We start from the raw sequence: 21107 nt of genomic DNA, 5'->3' as shown, positions 1-21107 counted from the left end.
TATGTTATATGAATTCTTTCTCTATTAAAAAATTTTACTGTGTGTAATGGCACATGTCTTGAGTCCCAGCACTTGGGAAGGAGAAGCAGGTGGATCTCTGTAAGTTCAAGACTAGCCTGGTCTACATAGCAGGTTCCAGGACAGCCAAAGCTACATGATAGAGAGACTGTCTCAAATAAAACAAAATAAAACAAATTTTAAAAAGGAAAATTTATCAGGTAAATATTAAACATAGTAAACTGAGTATATATATTAATATGAAAGAAAATTGAGATTGTAATGGAATATAACAATAACTAACTTTTGATATTATCAAAGATATAACAGTTGTAAATTTATTTGTAATAAGGTGGCAAAACTAGCAAAATGATTAGGTTACTTTAATACATTTTCCACAATGATTGGCAACCCAAACTCCAGCAGAATATTGGGACACTTTAGCCAAACTAAGAAGCAAAACTTAAGATAAATGCAACACATATGTAAAATATACCCTCTTTTCAAGTACCTAGAGAAAAGTCACCAAATGCTCCGTAAAGCAGATTTCTTTCTTTTTTTTTTTTTTTTTGGTTTTTCGAGACAGGGTTTCCCTGTGTAGCCCTGGCTGTCCTGGAACTCACTCTGTAGACCAGGCTGGCCTCGAATTCAGAAATCTGCCTGCCTCTGCCTTCCAAGTGCTGGGGTTAAAGGCGTGCGCCACCACCGCCCAGCTATAAAGCAGATTTCAAGGACGTGGGATCATACAGTTTGTTTTTGTGCAGGAATGGAATTCGAGTGGACATGGCAATGACATTGACCTATCTAAACAGAAGCTGGCTCAAGGGCTGGCACTAACTCCAAGAGGTGTCCTGCTGTTCCAGGCATTAACCTCTTAGCTGCTCCATGACAATCCACCGGGTCCTAGTTAGTGGTCCTACAATACAGACTGAGGCAATGATGACAACTGGGCAACTGGGTGAGTGATAGACTAATCAAGTCTATGGTAAAGTCAGTTTATCAAATGGTCTGTAAAGATTTATTCATACACAGAACACAAGACCTGCTTAGTAGGGGCCAACTATAGATCAGAAAGGGAGAAAGCTTGAAAATAAATGAGATGAACATCTGACTCTGTTACTTAAACAATATTCAAAGAGAACAAGCTATGAATAACCACTAGAAAGATAATTAAGCAAAATTAAAGACAGGAACAAACAAAAAATGAAGCTTAAAAAAGGCTATTTTTTTTTTTTTAGAAAATCTAAAAACTGATAAATTGTTAACAATATTTGTAAAAGGAATAAAACAGAGGTACAAGTGAACAATGTTGTTAGAGAGTATATTGTGTGAAAAGTTTTTTTTCAATAAAAAATAACAAATAAGTCTTAACATATAACAAGAAAACAAAGATTTTTAAAAGATGCACATACAAATATTACATCAACTTAAAAACTTGCGAAATAGAAAATTTCCAGAAAATCGTTACTTAGTAAGTCTAAGTAGCTAGCAAACAAACAAACAAAAAAATCTATAACTTTCAAAGAAACTGTAACAGTTAAATGGTTTCAAAGACATACTGGGACTAGACTGTTTGATCTGAAAGTTCTGCCAAATATTTGAGGAACAGATAGTTCTGGGACAAACTTTGCCAGAGATGGAATGAAAGAAAATAGTTCTCACTTCATTGCACGATGTTGGTATAACCTTGACATCAAAACCAGAAAAGGACAACATGAGAATAGAATCTCTCCTGAAGAAAATATTCAAGTACTCAACAAAATTTTAGTGAACTAAAGTACTAGAAGTACTTTTATGCGCTAGGACTGCAAGATTAGCTCATAAAAAAAGGAAAAAAAAAAACCATGTAGCACAAAAAAGTTAAAGTTAAAAAGAATCATGCTGTAAATCACTAGATATAGAAAATATATTCTATACCTTTATTTAAACACCAACTCAGTTTTAAAAAACTATGTCAAGTCTCAAATAAAAAAGAACTCCCTCATTCTCTTAAGAGATATCTGTAAAAAAAATCCCAACATTTAGTTACTCAATGATCAAACTTGAAAATAAGTTGCTTTGAAATCATGATCAACTTATGAATACACACTATTAACATACTTTTAACATTACACTGTGTGTGTGTGCACGTGTGTGCACTCATGTGTGGATGTCTATGTATGCATGTTCTAGAGGTGGGGGTTCTTAGCAATATACTAATATAAGAAAAAAGATATTTAATAATCATAAGGATAAAGATTGCTGGGAAAAAGTAAAAGCTATAGTTTGCACACAAATTATCAAAACTAATAAGAAAATTTACTATGTTTGTCAAATACAAATACACTATAGAAATATACTATACAAAATCAATCATATATATGTGTATATACATATATATAGCATCAAACTACTATAAGCCACATGTTTCTACAAAAGTAATGTTTATAGTAACAATTTAGTTATTCCCTAAGGAGTATCTTGGGTACATAGAGCAATGGCAAAAGTAAAAGCAGCCAAGTGATTTACAGAGCATCTGTTCTGGGCCAGGCTCAGGACTTGATGCTGGGTATGATGGTGAATAAGAGCAGGCAGCTATGCTTTTGTTTACTAAGTGCATACTATGGGATAGTCATTCTTCGTAGCACATTACCTGCTTTGGTTTATCTAATCTTTTCAACAGTACTGTTAACAACATCAGTTTATAGGTGAGGGAACAGAAGCAAATCAAGGTTAATAGGCTTGTCTAAGTTTCCAATACAGGAGATGGGACTTAGAGTTACACAGCCTTAGTACTCTTATGTACAATTAAGGAATGTGGAGCTCAGATTTAAAATAAACATTTTTTTTTCTGTTCTGTGGGGTGGGGATTGTTCTTGTATTGCTTTTGAGATGGAACCTTGCTATTTAGCCCTGGATAGTTGAGAATCTACTGTGAGGCTAAGACTAGTTCTCAAAATTGCAGCAAGTTTCCCTGAATCTTCCTCCTGAGTATTGGTCATGGCCAGCTCTATTCTGTATCTTCTATATGACTGCAAAGTCATTAATGCATATTGCCTCTCCAACTTGAAAGGCAGATTTCTCAAGAATATAAGGGTTCTCACTCTGGAAGACCTATGTACACAGAACCTCATTCTATCTCATCCAAACTTCTTTACCTCCAGATGAGTAATTAGAATTGCTGATGGAGAGAATAATGGAGAACAGGAGTATGGATTTTTGTCCCCCACTCTGCTGCTTCTATACATATCCTTCATCCTACGTATTAATCTAATATCCTACATCTCCCTGAAAGTGCTATGATTGCTTCCCATATGTATTAGGCCTACCCTCCTTTAACATTAAGAGTCTGGCAGCTTCCTCAGCAGTTGTTTGAGCTGTCCGAGTCCTGCAGGCCACAGATGTCTTATCTCTAGCCCCCTTCTGGTCTCTCAAGCTGGGCTGGAAACACCTTGCTGCATGATTATCCCTGCTTATCTATGAGAAATTGTATACTTTGGTTTCAAAGCCTATTTATAAGCTTTGCTTCCTTTGCCTCTGTTCTTCCTTAAAATTTCAAAGGTCTGAGCTTTGAAATAAAGCAAGCAGGTCCTCAGGAACAGACCAGGCTTTGCGACACCGTCTTTCCCCTCAACTGCGCAGAACAGCAAGACTATCCTTAAATGTTAAGGCAATGTACTCAGTTGTTTCCAGCCAGGGCAGGTACAGACTTATTTTTAAGCGGTTCATGAAAGAGGAAGGGCAATGCTGACCAGTGACATGGTAGTATTGTAGACTCAGCACCTAGCCTCCGAGACACCATGCCAGGAACCATCACCTTCTTTCACCCTGGCATAAATTAAACAAGACCTGTTTCCAGATCTTTCATAAGAGGAGCTAAAATAAAATATTCTCGGGTAGTACTACACTAGGACACTCACATACATTCCAGACAAGAAGCCCTCTGGCAATTTCTTGAATAAAGAGAGACAGCCCTTAGGTCAGGGGTCCCCATAGTTTGGGCTCTTTTTTATCTAAGCCTCAGTCTTTGTCTTCTCTACCTACCTTTCTCTTACTTCCTTATCCTTTCTAATATTAGCCTCTTGTCATAAACTCTAGCAATTTGTTCAATTGATCATCTATTCTAACTTTAGTGTGAGGGTAGGAGTGGATGAGGAGTACCGTTTTTTCTTCTAGACCCACCCACCACCACCACCCACAAATTTCAACCCCCACTTACAGCCCCTTCGCCGCTGCAGCAGGCTGCTACTGCTGCTGTGTGGAATCCAGATCTTCTGTAACCTGGTTTGAGTGAGTTCTCCCATCTCTCGAGACATCTTAGGCGTTGCAGCTAATGACACCAGAACTCACAAGGTATTGGACCTCACTTCCTATGTTCCTAGCTGTCTTGTCTGTTGCCGTGGCCACACCAGCACGTGGGCAGGGCTGAGACGGGGATGCACTGGGCTTCTGAGCCTCTCACGGGTTATCTCCAGCTCTCTCTTTTTCTTCTGCTCCCAGATGTACAAGTGGGGATGTGGGTGCTGAGAGTCAGAGGCTGAGCAGAAGTCAGCAGAGGCCTCTGAACTCCGAGGGCTATGTACATAGCAGATAAGTTGGAGCCCAGCAAGGAAGGCAGCCAGGAAGACAGCCCAGGTCTGGCCAGTTACTTCCCGCCAATGAAGGCAGGACTAGTAGAGTATGCAAATAAAAGACCAAAGATCATGTGCTTACATCCTGTGTTGTGTGGCATGACAAAGGTGATGGAGATAGGACTAAGCTTTGAAATTAAAAAAAAAAGAAAAGCAGGCCTAATTAGAATGTTAAGCTCTAACTCAGAAACAGAGATTCATTACAAGGGCCCCCACAACAAAACCACAAACATAATATTCCTAATTCAAAATGCAATGTTTTGAGCTAGCAATTAAAGGCTCAAACTAGAAGTAGACTTTCACTGCCTCACCGCTCACCCTATTCAACAAGGCACTGTAAAACTTGTCTTTCCCTAGAGTCTGCTCCCTGTCTCTCCACGGGACCTCTCCCTCTTAAAATGAGCTGTCCTGGGCACTCTAAAGAGATTGGCGCTATCTGATCATCTTTATACTCTCTCCAGCCAAGGTTAAATAAATCAGAGTAAATCTGACACCTTGGGAATAAGAGTGAGGGCAGCCATTGCTGGGCAGAGAGCCGATAAGTAAGCATAGTTCACATGGTTGCCAATGCTGAGATGACCCAGCACTAAAGGCATCATGATCTAATTCAAACCCAGGCTAAAGCTCTTCGAGCCAAAGTGTTGGGATGGGATCTTAGGAGAGGTGGAAACCATTCTGAGGAGAGTATGAGGAACAAGAGGCAATGGCACAAATAATAAAGAGCACAAATCCACAGGCCAGAGTCATCTCTTCCAGATGTCTCCCTTTTACTTGTCCCCACTCTTATTGCCATTCCCCCAGTTATTTTGAGACTTTTATCTGTAGAATTCATGCAACTGCACGGCTTGCCTGGAAGATGTCCAAGTGCCCTTTTACTTCATTCTTTGTAACCTTCCCACCCCCAGCAAACCTCCAGTGATTGGGTATTAGGAAGCTCAACTTTCTTCCACTGAGCTGGCCTATGCAAGGGCAATCTCTCGGGAAAAGAAATCTCCAGCCCCTGCCCTCAAATGCTCCCAGTTCTACTTTGCCTTTTAAGACACTTCCTAAAATATCTTCTCAGAACCTTAGTCTATACAAGGGTTAGATTCACTCCAGTTGCTGTGCATACATCATATAAGACTTTCAACATCAAAGCCTACCTATCTCAAGAAGCCTACTGAGGCAATGGGATACAGCAGTTAAGAACAATGGAATTCAGAGCCATACTATCTGGGTGGAATCTCACTTCCGCCCACTGCTAGATAAGAGAAACTGGGCAGAAGACTGAGCTTTTCAGCGCCTCAGTTACTCTCTGTTTTGTTCTGCTTTGTCATTTAGTATATAGGGGAGGATACTAGAGTCTATTCCCTCGGTGTTAGCAAAGAGCCAATGTGCTGATACACATGAAGAAACCTGGGGCATGCTGAGCACACATTATTCAACACTGTTGCTTCCTTTGGGAAGGAAATGATTCATCTTTTTTTCCCCAAGTCATCTGCAAGTCCTAGCACGTTCTTATGACACAGGATTAACACAGGATTACACTGGAAAGACTTCCTGAGTCTTGATTAGAAAGGTAAACTCATTTCCAGGTTTCTGTTAACTTAAGTCTGGCATAAAACATCAAATACTACATGCTCTCACTTATTGGCCAAACCTTTAAGGGGTTGGTGAGGAACTAAGTATAGACTAGTGGGCAAAGGAGAGGGAGAAAGAGAGAACAATAAGCAGGATGGATTCTGGTAAATAGGAGGAATAACTTCTGACGTTCTAGAGCACATTTGGATAACTATGGCTCACAACAGATTATTGTATACTTCAAAGTATACAATTCTCATAGAGATGAGAAATAATAGATATTTGAGGTTATACATAAAGCAATTAACCACTATCTATTATATGCATGTACTGAAGTGTCATACAGCACTACACAATTATAAACAATTATGTATCAATTTAAAGTAAAAAAAATACAATATAATGAGGTTTTTCCCAATTAGCAGACAAATCCTAGAGTCTCAGAAATAGACTTTGCAAGACACAAGTCTCTTAATCCGAGTAACTTACATAATTAGAGGAAGTCTGTTTTAATGATCTTACCATGACTTTGTATGTTTTCCAGTGCCCACAAAGCAACATTTTGTTTATCTTATTTGTTTCTTTCAAACATCCCCAGTAATAGCACAGGAAAATGGGTCTGAGGAGGGGATGGCTTATCTAAGGTAATCTAGCCAACATCATGAACATGTCTTTTATGTTTACAATTTTGTCCTTACAACACTGCCAAGAATCAGGAAGATAATTTTAGTAGCAAGAAATCTGAGCTAGGTGGCTAGAAGGCCTCTGACAAGGTCTGAATGGGTAAACTTGGGCTCCAGGTTTGACATCCTAATTTAACCCTGCCTAGAACTATGAAAGTTCACTACTGTTACCAATTCTGAGACCAGAAACATAAAACCAAGCCTTAGAGAAATGCCTCAGACTAGTATTCAAACCTCTTCTAAATCAAGTCCTTAGCTACCTCCCAGTCTTTTATCCCCCAGAGCTCCCATGATTAATTGCACTGGCTGATTACAGGGCCCCCAAACACAGCATTTTTCTGCCTTTAGGCTCATGCTCAGCCTGGAGTGTCTTCTATTCTCACTGAACTCTGTCTTGCTCATCAAGACCAGTTTTAGTGTTTATCTTCTCTGAAAGTCAGCCTTGTAGCTTTAAGAGAAGCTTAGCCTTCAGTTTTCACATTGCCATGTGCCTCTACATGAGCTAGGGTTTCTCTGGTCTGGTACCTAAGTAGATTGTGGGCTCCTTGAAGATAGGGCCTGGATCCCTGTGATCTGCTGACTGTTCATCTCAGGCTCTGGTATGGAGGACACTTGGTCAGTGACCATGTTGACAATCTACAGCTATTTGCTGCAGAAGAGATAAACATGGCGACAAGAACTCCCAGTTCACCATGGTAGATATTATAACAGCTCTCAGGGAAATGGATGGGGGAGCTGGTTTGTCTGAGGTAAAGAGTGGCATCTAAAAAATAATCTTAAAACTTTAGGATGGAACAGAATAAAATTGTGAAATTCTAAGAAGGTTTAATGTATTGGTTATAGACACAGGGTTCACTCAGCATCAGATTCACACACCAGGCTAAAAGCTAAACCATAAAGCAGAACTATCTCTAGGGAAGAAAACTGTGCAGTGTGACATTTGCAGAGCCATAGAGCCTGCTCCCATTTCCATGTACAGTGTGGAAAGGAAGCTCATTTAAAGCATCAAGATAGTACAGATGGGCAATAAAGTCATAAATGGGGTCTCCTTATTGGTAAGTCTTGAAATGTGTGGTTGTGAATGCATTTGTTATAGGCTAGAAGGCTGATGGATGATCACATGCTTTCAGGCTAGATTCATGTATGAGCACATATCAGGACTTCTGTGACAGCAGCCTAGAATCCCTTTTTTTCTTAGCAACTGCCCTGGCCCCATTATGTTACTGTTTTCAGACTCAAGTCTGCTCCAAAAAGCTCACTGCATTCTCATTTTAGGAGTGGCTCTCCACTGACCATAGTCAGTCAAGAAGGAGAGCACGTAGAGGTTTGTGGGTGGTACTACCTGTGGGTGTCACATAAAATCCAAGAGCATGAATCTCAGACACAGCATGAAAGCCCTGAAGCAAAAGAACTCTGGATTCTGCCCTCTACACTTTCTTGATCATCAGACCAGTCCTCTGCAGGAAGTAGGCTAGGGGCTTTCATTTCTGTTTTAATAAGGTATCCATTGACATCCAGAGAAACTAAAGAACTTGTCAAAGTTTCATAGCAAATCAACTTGACTTAATACACTAGAGGAAAGGTCAGAGATACACTCTCTATTGTGCATTTACTTTAAAAATATACATATACTACATAGGTAGAAGCTAAGCTGGGAGGATCACACAATCACAGCCAGTCCGGGCTACATAGAAAGTATCAGGCCCCCATGGGAAGCAGTTAGACTCATTTTCCAAAACTAATAAAATAAAATAAAATAAAACAAAAATTGGAATTTCAAAGATAGTAAGGGATTGTTCTTTAGGCCAGTGTCCTAAAAAGTCACGTATAAGTGGATTAAAATATTGAAAGTAGGGAGGGGGGCAACATTTGGAATGTAAATACATAAGTAATTAAAAATAAAATGTTGACAGTTGAATTAGATATACATATTATCATTCCCCAACTCTCCCATCCCCTTTATAATAGCTAAATCAAATTCCTATGTAGAGAAAACTCTTTCAAGGAGCCTGAAACAAGGATTTTGACCTGCAAAAGACCTGTCGACTTTTCCTTTATGCTCACCTACCTGTTCTCTTCGAGGCTTTTTCTTCCATCGCTAATTATCCAATGGCTCTCTTGCATTTACAGACCCCCAAAGCAGGTCCGGTAGGTGGCATCAAATAGGAAACCCGGAGATATCCGTTGGTTCCTGGGAAGGCTGAGGAAGCGCCCTTGTTAAGGGGTGTGTGCAGTGTTGAAATATTAGCTGCTGTACTTGCCAAAGAAGTTCCTGAGCCACCCAGAGCCTTTTTTCTCTTCAGTCCAACCATGTGTTCACCTTGCCCCAAAGGTCAGTACTAATATTAACAAGCCACTGGAGAATGGAGAAATTAAAACTAGCTATTGAGGTGAGCAAGCTCTGGATTTCCTTGGGACAAAGCTTTATATTCATCTGCCTTTAGTGCAGTATGGGCAAAATCCCTTGCTTGAAAGCAATCTGGCAACATGAAGAAAAATGTTCATTTCCCTTGTCCTAATTAACCCTCTCCTGGGATTCGATCTTTAGTCGGTAACTCCCAATGCATGGAAAAGCTCAAGGCACAGAATTTTAATTACAGAGCTGTTTTTCTGATGGCAATAACTAGTGACCTTTAAATCCTCTGGGGGTAGGGGGACAGCCCTCTGTGGTTCTTTATGCAGCCACGGAAGATGATAGCTCAAAGGCTGTGAAATTCTCATATCTGTGTGTATTTGAGTGGGAATAAATAACTCTGTATTTCAATGAATTTTCAGTGAAAAAAACCTTAGGATGCAAAGTTATAGTTTTCCTGGAAATTGGGTGATTCCTGTTAATTCTGTTTCTGTGGTCTCAAAAAATAAATGAAGAACTCATTGCTACTGCCCTGCTTATTCCTCCATTTGCTAAATATTTTTTCTGTTATCGTATAAGCTGGGTCAGAATGAATGAATGGCCATTGCATTCAGGGTGTTGGCAGTCTAGTGACAATGGAAATCAATAGGAGTTGTGTACTGTGGTTAATGCTGTGCCAGAATATACCATAAAGTGCAGTGGTGCCCACAGAAAAAGACCTAAACATAGGGGTGTGTGGACAGAAAATCAATTGTTTACCTGATTAAGAAGGGTTTAAATCTTGGCTCTACCACTTCTGTAAGGCTGAGACGAATTTATTCAACTTCTACTTAGCTTCAGTGCCTCTTCCTGGATTATCCTAAGAATGAAAGGACACAGTGTAGACAGGAAAACCATAGCTGCATTGGGAAATGATACTATTGTAGAGCTTAAATGATCTAGGCCTCGATTTTGCTCATCTGAGAAATGGAGCCAAATGCAAGTCGTCTTATGCTTTGAGAGTCAAGACAAATATGGCTATACAGGGAGGATTTGAGGCAATCTCCTTCCTCCAGATTCCATTAAAACGGAGGCTAGCTAGGTTCTTAACTGCTTAACTGAGAAAGTTCCCTTTGCCACTGCCCCAAAGGACTCCGGGGGGGCCAGAAGCCCCTCAGCCACCGCCAGGGGCCGCTCACTTAAGCCGGAGTCCTGTCTCGATCCGGGTAGGGCGTTGGCTGAGCTTGTTTCCCCAGAGGCCTGCCCCTTGACAAAATGACAAAATCCCATTTGTAAGTAACCTGGCGCATCAGGGGGACTTTTGTGGTAGAGAAAAGCAGTCAGACTCGGGCGTCCAGGCCAGCGTGCGGCCAGAAGAGAAGGAGCCCAACCAGAGACGCGCCTCTCACCAGTTACTCTTCCCAGGTTTTGGTCTGGGTCTTGCTATGTAGCCCAGGCTAGCCTCGAATTCATTACTGACCCTGCCCCAGCTCCCTGAGTACTGGGGTGACAGGCTCGTACGACCAAGCCCGGTTTTCCTACAGCCACCACCTCAGCTCCGTCTCCCGCCTAAGAGAACTGAACTCGAAGTCCCGCCCTGCGTGCGTCCGTCGGAGGGGGAGGAGGAGAAGGTGAGGACGCCTGTGGAAACGCGAGAGGAAGGCGGGGAGTCAGCTCACTTCCGGGCAGCTATGCTTTTGCCCGCCTAAGCTTCCTTTGGGAATCGGTACAGTTTACCAAAATGCTGCGCATGGTGAGCTGGAACATCAATGGGATCCGGAGTCCCCTGCAAGGTCTTGCATGCCAGGAGCCCAGCGGCAGTCCCACGGCCTTGCGGCGCGTTTTGGACGAGCTAGATGCTGATATTGTCTGTCTCCAGGAGACCAAAGTGACCAGTGAGCATTCGAGAATCCAGAATCTCTAATGGTGTTTTCCTTTTGCTGCTAACCTTTGTTCTGCCTCATTTCGCGTTTCCGTTTTCCCATACTTAGAATCCAGCCCTTATACCCATGTGAAAGGCCTGATCCTTTCCCTCCTAAACACCCCCACTCTAGCTAGAACCGCCTAATTCCAACTCCTGGCCTGCTTTCCCTGTTGAAGCCCTCATGCAAAGATTTCCACTCATTCTACAGCCCCCGATTCGGGACCTTGAATTTTCTTCTTTCATGCTCCTAAGCCAAACCCCCCAGTTTTCCATCCCTGCTCCCACCTCAGTCCTTAATTCCCATCTAATCTCAGACTTAGATTAGCCCTTAGCTCAGACTCTAATTTCTCCTTCCCATATCTCCAATTCCTCTCTTTTTCTCTACCTCAGAGTCCTAGATTTATTCCTCTTTGATATTTTACCCCAAATTTAGACCTAATTTCTTCTCCCATCTTTCCCAACTCTCATTCCCTAATCCCCTCTCCTACCTCACACCCTCCTTTCAGGTCCCCAATCTCCTCTGCCAGCATTCTGTCAGAACTTTCATCTAGACCACAAGACTTAGCTCTGATTTGCCCTCCTCAGCTTCCCCATCTAATTTGAATATCATTTTCCTTCCTGACTTTTCCATCTTTCTAGTTATTGTCAACATAAACACTTCTCCTGACCCCCAATTATAGCACTGATGTATGCTAGCCTATAACTGTAATTCCAGTCTTTTGTGGGTCCACAGTGCTAATTTACCTCTGACTTTATATTACATTTTTTTTTCAGGAGATGTACTGACAGAGCCCCTGGCTATTGTTGAGGGTTATAACTCCTATTTCAGCTTCAGCCGCAGCCGCAGTGGCTATTCTGGTAAATGAGGTCTTCTGGGGTATTTATGTTAGCATTGGTGATGGAGAAAAGGAGTGTTTTGGTATTTAATAAGAAGGTAATATATTTTGACTTTTCATTTCCAAAGCAAACGCTACATAATCTTAGGTTATATGAAACCTCATATTTATGCACCGGAGTTTCCTTTTGGCCCTCAGAAGTACACTACTGTACTTATCATATAAGCACTGGAGCTTAACCGCCAGGGTTCAAGTCCTGGCTCACATCCTCGCTCTGTGTTTTCTGGGAAGTTACTTTACCTTGGTGTTTCAGGTTTTTCACCTAGAAAATGAGGATAATGGTTATTTTCTAGGCTCACAAGGGTTTAGACATAGTCTTGCATGTGGTAATAATCACAGCTAATATTTTATCAGCATTTGCTATGTATGTGTAAACTACATTATTATTGTTCTTGTAAAAATATAACATTATTCTGTGGCGTGTTTAGAGGAAACTGAGACCTCAGGGTATGGGTTAGATGCTTCAGACTCTACAGAGCCATGTATGACCCCTGAGTTAGGAGGATTGTTCTTTCATTTCTGAAACAGTTAAATTTGACAAAGATAACCAAAGCTGTTCCTTATGTGGAGACACTTGGAGTGGGATAGGCTAATATATTGGCTGCAAATCCCATTCAGAATGTTCTTGTCTGCCTCCAGGTGTGGCTACCTTCTGTAAGGACAGTGCTACCCCAGTAGCTGCTGAAGAAGGCCTGAGTGGTGTGTTTGCCACCCTGAATGGGGATATTGGTTGCTATGGAAACTTGGATGAGTTCACGCAAGAGGAACTCCGACTTCTGGATAGTGAGGGCCGGGCCCTCCTTACACAGCATAAGATCCGGTAATAGCCCATATCCTCCTACTACAGGCCATCACTGGTTCTAGTCCTTGCATCCAGAATATAAGACCTGTACTATAGGTATGCAGTCACTATAGAAAAGTTCCCAAACTTGCCTTCCTGGATTTTAGTCGTGGCTGGGCTGAGTGATCTTGGAAAACTCATGCTTCCTTCTGAGCCTTGTGTTCCCCTCTCTACAGAGGAAGACTGACCTGGAAGTATAGCTTTTAAAATACCATAGGCTCCTCAAAAATAGCTTAGCCAGCACAGAACTCACCACCCTAAGTTGCTTTCTTTCTAGGTATCTTATAGTCATGAATGGCAGCATTATCACCCAGTTTACCTGGGTACTATGCCCTCCTTGCCTTATCCAGAGTCCATCCCCCCAAGACTTGCTCATTTATTTCCCCCAACCCCCTTTTCATTCATCCCATGGATAACCATTAACTAGAAGCTGCATGGTGGGTGGGTATGAAGGGGAGACTTGAAACTGACCTCTTTTGTGGGTCTCTTTTCTCCCCAGCACATTGGAAGGAAAGGAGAAGACTTTGACCCTGATCAATGTGTACTGTCCTCACGCAGATCCTGGGAAGCCTGAGCGGCTGACCTTTAAGATGCGCTTCTATCGCCTGCTGCAAATCCGGGCAGAAGCGCTCCTCGCAGCTGGCAGGTATATTGTCAATCTAGACAACCAAGTTTGGTAGAACACATCTTCGTGGCTGGTCTGTGCCATGCTCTATGAAAGGACATAAAATTTTGTCTTTGAGGTCCTTTATAGTCTAGCATCAAATACTGTCATGCTGAACTGACAGCCCTTGCTGTTGTAAGAACTGGGAGGGCAGAGTAAAGTGACATGAACTCTGATCCTTGTACTCTGGGCACTTATTCTGGCTCTTCACTTACTGTGAACCTCAAAGGCAGCACAACTCTGTTGTCTTTTGTCAAATGCCTGTGTGAAGGTCTTCGAGGACAAGATGAGGTGATGGTGGTAAATGCCTAGTTCCAAGGATAGACAGGAAAGTGGGAGTAGGTTAACGTAATCAAGGAGGACTTCCTCTAGGAAGTAGAATCTGAGCTCAGCTTTGAAGGGTGAGAAGGATAGCATTCGGTAGAGCGCATTGAAGTATTCACATCATATTGAATGGTGTCAACTTTGCAGCTCAGGATTTGGTTCAAGACTAGAGAATGGAAGAGGCACATTGCTATGAATAAAGGCTATGAATATAGCCTCTAGGTGGGAGGTAGCCTCTCTGTGCTCTTGGCCCTGGGAGAAAAGTCTATGGGACTCCTCTTTCTTAATGGCCAGTTGACAGTCCCACATTGTGTTTTTCAGTCACGTGATTATCCTGGGGGACCTGAATACTGCCCACCGACCCATTGACCACTGTGATGCAAGTAGTCTGGTAAGGCCCCCTCTAAACTCTAGGCCCCAGTTTTGTTCCGTTCACCCAGCCAGCCAAAACTGGGAGTTGGGCACCAGAGGTAGCTTCTTTTATGAAAAAAATAATGCTTGGTTTGAGTATATTTTTTTTCATTCTGAAATTACGTGTGATAATTGTACATATTTATGGAGTACTACATAAAATTCTGACATGGTGGGCAAATGGGGAAAATTGCTGTATTCATCTCCTCAAACATTTGCCTTTCTGTATGGGCATTCAAAATATTTTCTACTACCTGGTTTGAAGTATATAGTAAGTTATCACCAGCTATTACTGTACTATGGAATACTAGGCCTTTTTTCTTTCTACCAAACTGTTCACACTAACCTGTCACTGTATCCCTTTCTTTCTATGTCTCCTGGACTCTTGTGACACCTGTACTCTGTTCCATGTGATTACCTTTTGAGACTGCAATACAGGAATGAGGTCACATGGCATTGCTCTTTATGGGCTTGCCTTGTTTTTAAGTCTTCCAGTTCCGTTCATTTTGCTGCAGATGACAAGAAAAATCTGTTCTTTCTGGCTAAATGGTATTGTGCTCTGTATGCATATTATAGTTTCCTTATTTATTCATTAATGAATATATAGATTGTTTATGTATCTGGGCTGTTGTAAATGACGCTGCAGTGAACAGGAGTTCAGATGTTTCTTTGAGAAACTAATTTCATTTTCTTTGCATATATATCTAAAGTGGGGTTTCTGGATCATGTGGTGGTTTATACTTTTCAAGGACCTTCCATACCGTTTTCTAAAAAAGACGGCAATAATTTATATTCTCCCCATCAATGTATGAAAGTTCTCCTTTCTCAGTATCCTTGTCAGCATCTGTTTCTTGTCTCTGATAAAACTGTTCTTACAAGGATGACAAGGAGATGCTATTAACCGTACTGAATTTGGTTCACATTTCCTCAATAATTACGTTAAACATTTTGTCATATACACATTGTACACTTGTATATCGTCCTTTTGAGATTTTTTTCAGATTATATGCCCAATTTTTCAATCAGACCTGTTTTTATTCAATTGTTTGAGTTTCTTATATGCTGTGGATATTAATCCTGGTCAGATGAGTATTTTGAAACTGTTTTTTTCCTGTGTCTTTGCTCTATTGATTGTTTCCTTCACAGTGTAGAAGCTTTTTACATTCTAAAAGAATTTAGACTTAGTCTTTTATTCAGTAAACAGTACTGACCTTACATTGACCTGGCCCTGGCCCATATGCTGGAAGATATGTCCAGTCTTGCTCATGGAATAGACTATTCACAAATATAAGATACATTGTTGTCCAGTTCAAATTGGTGTCTTCAGGGTTGCCATAGCAACCCTAGGTAGGCAAGCAAATCCATCAGTCAGATAGCAAAAGGTAGCTAAATCTTTATAGGTTAGAAGAAGCTTTAGGGTGTGGAGAACTTCAAGTCTCATCTTTTCTAGAGTGTCATGGGAAGGAAGGTGAGTGGCAGGAGGTGGGGCTCCATAGTCCTTGTGGGCATGGTGAAAATTTAAGGACAGCTTTCCTGTAAAAGGTCCAGCCTTTTACCTCAAGGTGCTTTCTAGTTAGATCTCTGTCTCCATTCCTATCCCCAGTGTCTCTGCACACACTCTTCCTCCACCCACTGAAAAAGTTCTTTTCATCCTAGCTCTTTTCACTCTCACCCAAGTTAGCAGCCACCCCCTCTTCCTTTTTCTCATGTGAGCCTCTCATTCCCTCTAGGCCAGTGTTTCTTGAACCTTTAATTGCATATTAGAGCAAACATATCAATACCTTAATACTGCACCAAAACAATGCAATCGGAATCTCTTATGTGTAGAACCAGGGTACTGGGTTGCTTGAAAAGTCATGTGAGACTTTATGATGCACACAAGCTTGAGAAGTACTACCCCCAGAATAGATACAAAACTCATCTTGACCATCCTCATAGAAAGGAGTGCTTTGCTAGAAAAGCAAGCTGCCTGCTCTTTCTCTGCTCCCATGTAAACTCAAAAGGAGTGGGGATTTCTCCTTGCCTCCTGGTAAACAGGCGGCTCTTCAGAGGCAGTCACATATAGAGCTTCTGAGCTGTAAAGGGAGGTTCATTTAACCCTGTCCCTGTGTTCACTTACTTTGCTAGAGCAAAGCAAGTACTCAGGCAGCCACTATAACTTACGTTTAAACTTAGCTAAAAGGGATATTTTAAATGATATAAACCGGCAGTGAGATGAAGAAATCCATGCAGAGGAAGATCTAGAAGGGCCTTAAGTGTTAAGCTTTTCTTATTCCTGTGGAGTTGGGGAGAACCATTTTCCTAGTACCTACAGGAGTCATTCCTCATTTGTCTCCTTGTACCCGCATGTGGTCCGCTATCCAGAAGCTCGCTGAGCTTTAGTGTTTGGGGTTTCATGGACACTTCACTGCATGAGGATAAATGTTGAAAATAGGATAGGGAAACCCATCAAGGCCTGTGGAGGTTTTTCATCATTCTGTCCTTGGTGGATCAGGCATGGAGCCTCTGGAATGAGGCTCTTGTTTTAATTAAAATGGATTGTTTTAATTCAATATATTCTGATCATGGTTTTCCCTCTCTCTCCCAGATCCTTCTCTCCTCCCCACTCATCCAATTGCATGCCTTCATCTTTTTCTTTGCAAAACAGAAGGGAAAAGACAGAATAGAACAAAACAAATAGAAAAAACAAAGAGCAGTAGAAGCAGAGAGAGAGGGAGGGGGAGGGAGAAGAAGAGAGAGCACATCAAAACACAAAATGACAAACTGTATGTTAACAAAAGGCCAGTAAGATTTTAAAAAATTCTCCAAGATCTACAAAATATTATTGTATTTGTTTTGTCTTGGCCACCTACCCTGCCCTTCAGTGTGCTTAACATATCCAGCGAGACTCCTTTGGGGAAAACAAATTTTCCTATTAACTTTGCGGTTAGGGATGAGAGATCATGACCATTTCCCCCTTTCAGTGCTGGACCCCATCTGGCTTGGACTTGTGAGGCCCTATGCATGCTTCCCCAACCTCTCTGAGGCCATATGTGAGTGTGGAAGAAATTGTTTTCTTGCTGTCTTCCATCTCCTATGGCTCCTAAAATCATTCCTCTTTCTCCTCCTATGTCTCCCTGAGCCCTGAGGATTCGATGAAGACACTCATTTAGGACTGAGTGTTTCAAGGTCTTTTGTTCTCTATACATTGTCTAGTTGTGGTTCTCTGTATTTGCTTTCCTATTCTGCTGGTGGAAGCATCTCTGATGATGGCTGATCTGTGGGTAGAGCAGAATGTTGTTAGGAGTCATTATATTGTTGCATTCCTTTAGCAGAACAGTAGTAGTATTTGGTCTTCCCTTGGTCCCTGGCCTGTCTAGTCTCAGGTTCTTGGCCACCTAGGCAGTGTTAGGCATGGGTTCTGTCTTATGGAGTGAGCCTTAAATCTATCCAGAGAGTGGTTGCTTACTCCCATCACTTTTGTGACACTATTGTACCAGCGCATCATGAATGCAGGCAATCATGGTTTGTCAAAGGGATTATAGTTGAGTTGATCTTTACCTTTGTCCTTTGAAAGTATTCAGAGTACCTTCTAGTAGCATGAACACTAGGGGTGAACAGTAGGGGTGAAGGCTCTGGTTAGGCACCAGCTTGACTTTTCTGTGTTTGGTGAGATATAGATGTATTGTCTTTGGCAATATGGCTTCACCATCAATTTGTAGAAAGCATTCAGTTGCCTTGGCAATAGCCTGAATTTGTCTGAGGGTTTCCCTGGGGTTCCTTTGGCCACCAACTCAATTATATGTCGTCCATTTCTGGTACTGGAGGTTTCAGTAGCAAGAGATATCTAGCCAGGGCTTTGTTTCCCTATTATTTGATGATTTCATTTATTTTTTTTGTATGTGTGTGCATTTGTGTGTGTTAATAAACTTCTAGTGTAGAGGCTTAATATAACCCCTTTTAGTTTAAGCTGTCATCATATTCCCTTTCTGATCCACCTCTTCCTCTTCTTCTCCATTTAATCCTCTCATTTCAGGTCCGCCACTCTCCCTCCCTCCCCCTGTCTTTCTATATCCATGACTGTATTCTACATATTATATTCTCCCTTCCTTGGTAAATCCTCCCATCCTTCCTAGTCCTTTATAACTAACCCCTAGGATTATACAATTGTAGCATGCCCATTGAAGGCTTAAAAGCTAACCTACATTTATAAATGTATATGTCTTTGTCTTCTTAGGTCTTGGTTACATCAATCCAGATGACTTTTTCCCTAGCTTCATCCATTTAACTATGGATTTCATTTTTATAGCTAGGTATTCCATTATGTGTATGTATCACATTTTCATTATTCATTCATTGATGGATACCTAGCCTGTTTGCAGTGATGGCTGTTATGAATTGAGCAAGAGTGAACACGGATGAGCAGTATCTCCGTAGTAGAATGTAGAGTAATTTGGATATATTCCAAAGAATGGTGTGGCTGGACTTGAGGTAGATGTATTTGCACCCACACCATCAATTGATCCTTTTATTTCACATCCCCAGCAGCATGAGCTCTCATTTGTTTTATTATTCTTGGCCATCCTGACAGGTGTAAGATGAAATCTAAAAGTGGTTTAGATTTGCATTTCCTTGATGACTAAGGATGTTAAACATTACGTTAAGTGTTTCTTAGCCATTTGGGTTTCATCTTTTGAGAATTCTCTGTTTAGGTCTGTACTCCATTTTTTCATTCTTTTATATATTTTTGACATTAGCCTTCTATTGATGTGTATTTGGTGAAGATCTTTTTCCTTCTGCAGCCTATTGCTTTGTCCAAATGATGGTGTCCATACAGCTTTTCAAGTTGATGATGTCCTATTTATTGTTCTTAGTACATGTGCTATCAGTTTTCTATTCAGAAAGTCTAACTGTGCCATTGAGTTCAAAGTTATTCCCTATTTTTTCTTCTGTCAGATTCAGGGTTTCTGGTCTTATGTTGAAGTCCTTTATCCATCTGGAGTTGAGTTTTATACAGGGTGATAAGTATGTATCTATTTGCATTTTTCTACATGCAGACATCCAGATTGGCCAGCCAGTGTCTGTATCTGGCTTCTTTATCTAAAATCAGATGTCTGTAAGTCTGTGGACTTATGTCAGGGTCTTCACTTTTATTCCATTTGTCAGTCTGTCTGGTTCTTTGCCAATGCCATGCTGTTTTTAATACAATAGATCTGCAGTACAATTTGAAATGAGGAATGATGATAGATACGTTCAGTAGTTTTTTCATCGTTCAGGAATGTTTTAGCTATCCTGGGTGTTTGGTATGTCCTTATGAGTCTGATTATTGTCCCTAGCATTTTTATGAAGATTTGTGTTGGAATTTTGATGGGCGTTGCATTGACTATGTAGATTGCTTTTGTTAAGATAGCCATTTCACTATATTAATCCTATTGATACATGAACATGGAATATCTTTCCATCTTCTGGTATTTTCTTCAAGTTCTTTCTTCATTGACTTTAAGTTTTTAATCATACAAGTCTTTCACTTGCTTGGTTAGAGTTACCCCAACATACTTTGTATTATTTGAGGATATTGTGAAAGGGGTTGTTTCTCTGATTTCTTTCTGAGTCCATTTGTCATTTGTATATGTAGGAAGGCTACTGATTTTGTATCCTACCACTTTTCTGAAAGTATTCGTCAGCTGTAGAAGTTTCCTGGTAGGGTTTTTAGGAGTCACTTATGTATATTAATGTCATCTGCAAAGAAAAATACTTTGACTTTTTCCTTTCCATTTTTTACCCCTTTAAATCCTTCTGTAGTCTTAATGCATTAGGTAAGACCTTAGGTACTGTATTGAATAGGTATGGAAAGAGTGGGCACCCTTGTCTTCATCTTAATTTTAGTGGAAATACTTTGAGTTTTGCTTGGTTTAAGTCAATGCTGAATGTAAGCTTGCTTCAAATCAGCTTTGTTATATTAAGGTCTGTACCTTGTAACCTTAGTCTCTCCAGGACTCCTTTCATGAAGGGGTTTTGGATTTTGTCAGTGACCTTTTCTTTCTTTGTTTTTAAATTAGATACTTTATTTACATTTCAAATGATATCTCCTTTCCCCGGTTTTCCCTCTGAAAAAAATAAAATAAAATAAAAACTCCTGTTCCCTTCCCCCTCCCCCTGCTCACCAACCCACCCTCTCCTGTTTCCTGGCCCTGGCATTCCCCTACACTGGGGCATAGAACCTTCACAGGACCAAGGGCCTCTCCTCCCATTGATGACCTACTTGGCCATTCTCTGCTATACATACGCTGCTGGAGCCATAAGTCCCACCATGTGTACTCTTTGGTTGGAGTTTTAGTCCCTGGGAGTTCTGAGGGTACTAGTTAGTTCATATTGTTGTTCGTCCTAAGGGGCTGCAAACCCTTTAGCTTCTTGGGTCCTTTCTCTCACTCCTTCACTGGGGACCCTGAACTCAGTCCAATGGATGGCTGTGAGCCTCTACTTCTGTATTAGCCAGGCACTGGCAGAGCCTCTCAGGAGACAGCTATATCACAGTGGCCTTTTCTTTATTGAATGACATGATCATGTGGTTTTTGTCTTTCATCCTGTTTATGTAGTAGATTATATTTATTGATTTATATATGTTGAACCATCCCTTTATCTCTGGGGTGAAGCCTACTGGATCATGGTGGATGATTTTTTGATGTGTTCTTAGATTCACTTTGAAAATATTTTATTAAATTTTTTTCATCTATGTTCATAAGGGAAAATGGTCTGTAATTTTCCTTGTTGGCTTTGTGTGGTTTAGTTATCAGGTTAATTGTGGACTCTTAAGAAGAGTTAGGACTGCTTTCATTGTGTCCCATAAGTTGGGGTATGTTGTGGCTTCATTCTCATTAAACTGTAG

General features: G+C 41.0%; 2 protein-coding genes across 7 annotated transcripts in view; one reads left to right on the top strand and one right to left on the bottom strand.

The window, feature by feature from the left end:
• Positions 1-11225, bottom strand: part of Pfkfb1 (6-phosphofructo-2-kinase/fructose-2,6-biphosphatase 1) — a 53531-nt gene extending 42306 nt beyond the window's left edge. For 2 of the 6 annotated variants that reach the window (XM_031369011.1, XM_031369012.1), the window contains exon 1: positions 4196-4630. In XM_031369011.1, coding sequence (XP_031224871.1) covers positions 4196-4292 — 97 coding nt within the window. In that variant the 5' untranslated portion in view covers positions 4293-4630. Of the gene's footprint in view, positions 1-4195; positions 4631-8918; positions 9064-9962; positions 10063-10591; positions 10781-10919 lie in introns of those variants that run through there. The other 4 variants (XM_031369000.1, XM_031369009.1, XM_031369002.1 and 1 more) reach the window with 4 other exon arrangements.
• Apex2 (apurinic/apyrimidinic endodeoxyribonuclease 2) overlaps positions 10823-21107 on the top strand; it is a 20041-nt gene continuing 9756 nt past the window's right edge. The window contains exons 1-5 of the mRNA XM_031368995.1: positions 10823-11077; positions 11881-11964; positions 12642-12822; positions 13343-13489; positions 14153-14222. Of these exons, the coding sequence (XP_031224855.1) occupies positions 10924-11077; positions 11881-11964; positions 12642-12822; positions 13343-13489; positions 14153-14222 (636 nt within the window). The 5' untranslated portion in view covers positions 10823-10923. The remainder of the gene's footprint in view (positions 11078-11880; positions 11965-12641; positions 12823-13342; positions 13490-14152; positions 14223-21107) is intronic.

Source organism: Mastomys coucha, chromosome X, assembly GCF_008632895.1.
Source record: "Mastomys coucha isolate ucsf_1 chromosome X, UCSF_Mcou_1, whole genome shotgun sequence".
Lineage (NCBI taxonomy): Eukaryota > Metazoa > Chordata > Mammalia > Rodentia > Muridae > Mastomys > Mastomys coucha.
Note: the sequence above shows the minus strand (reverse complement) of the source record. Positions and strands in the feature narration are given on the sequence as shown.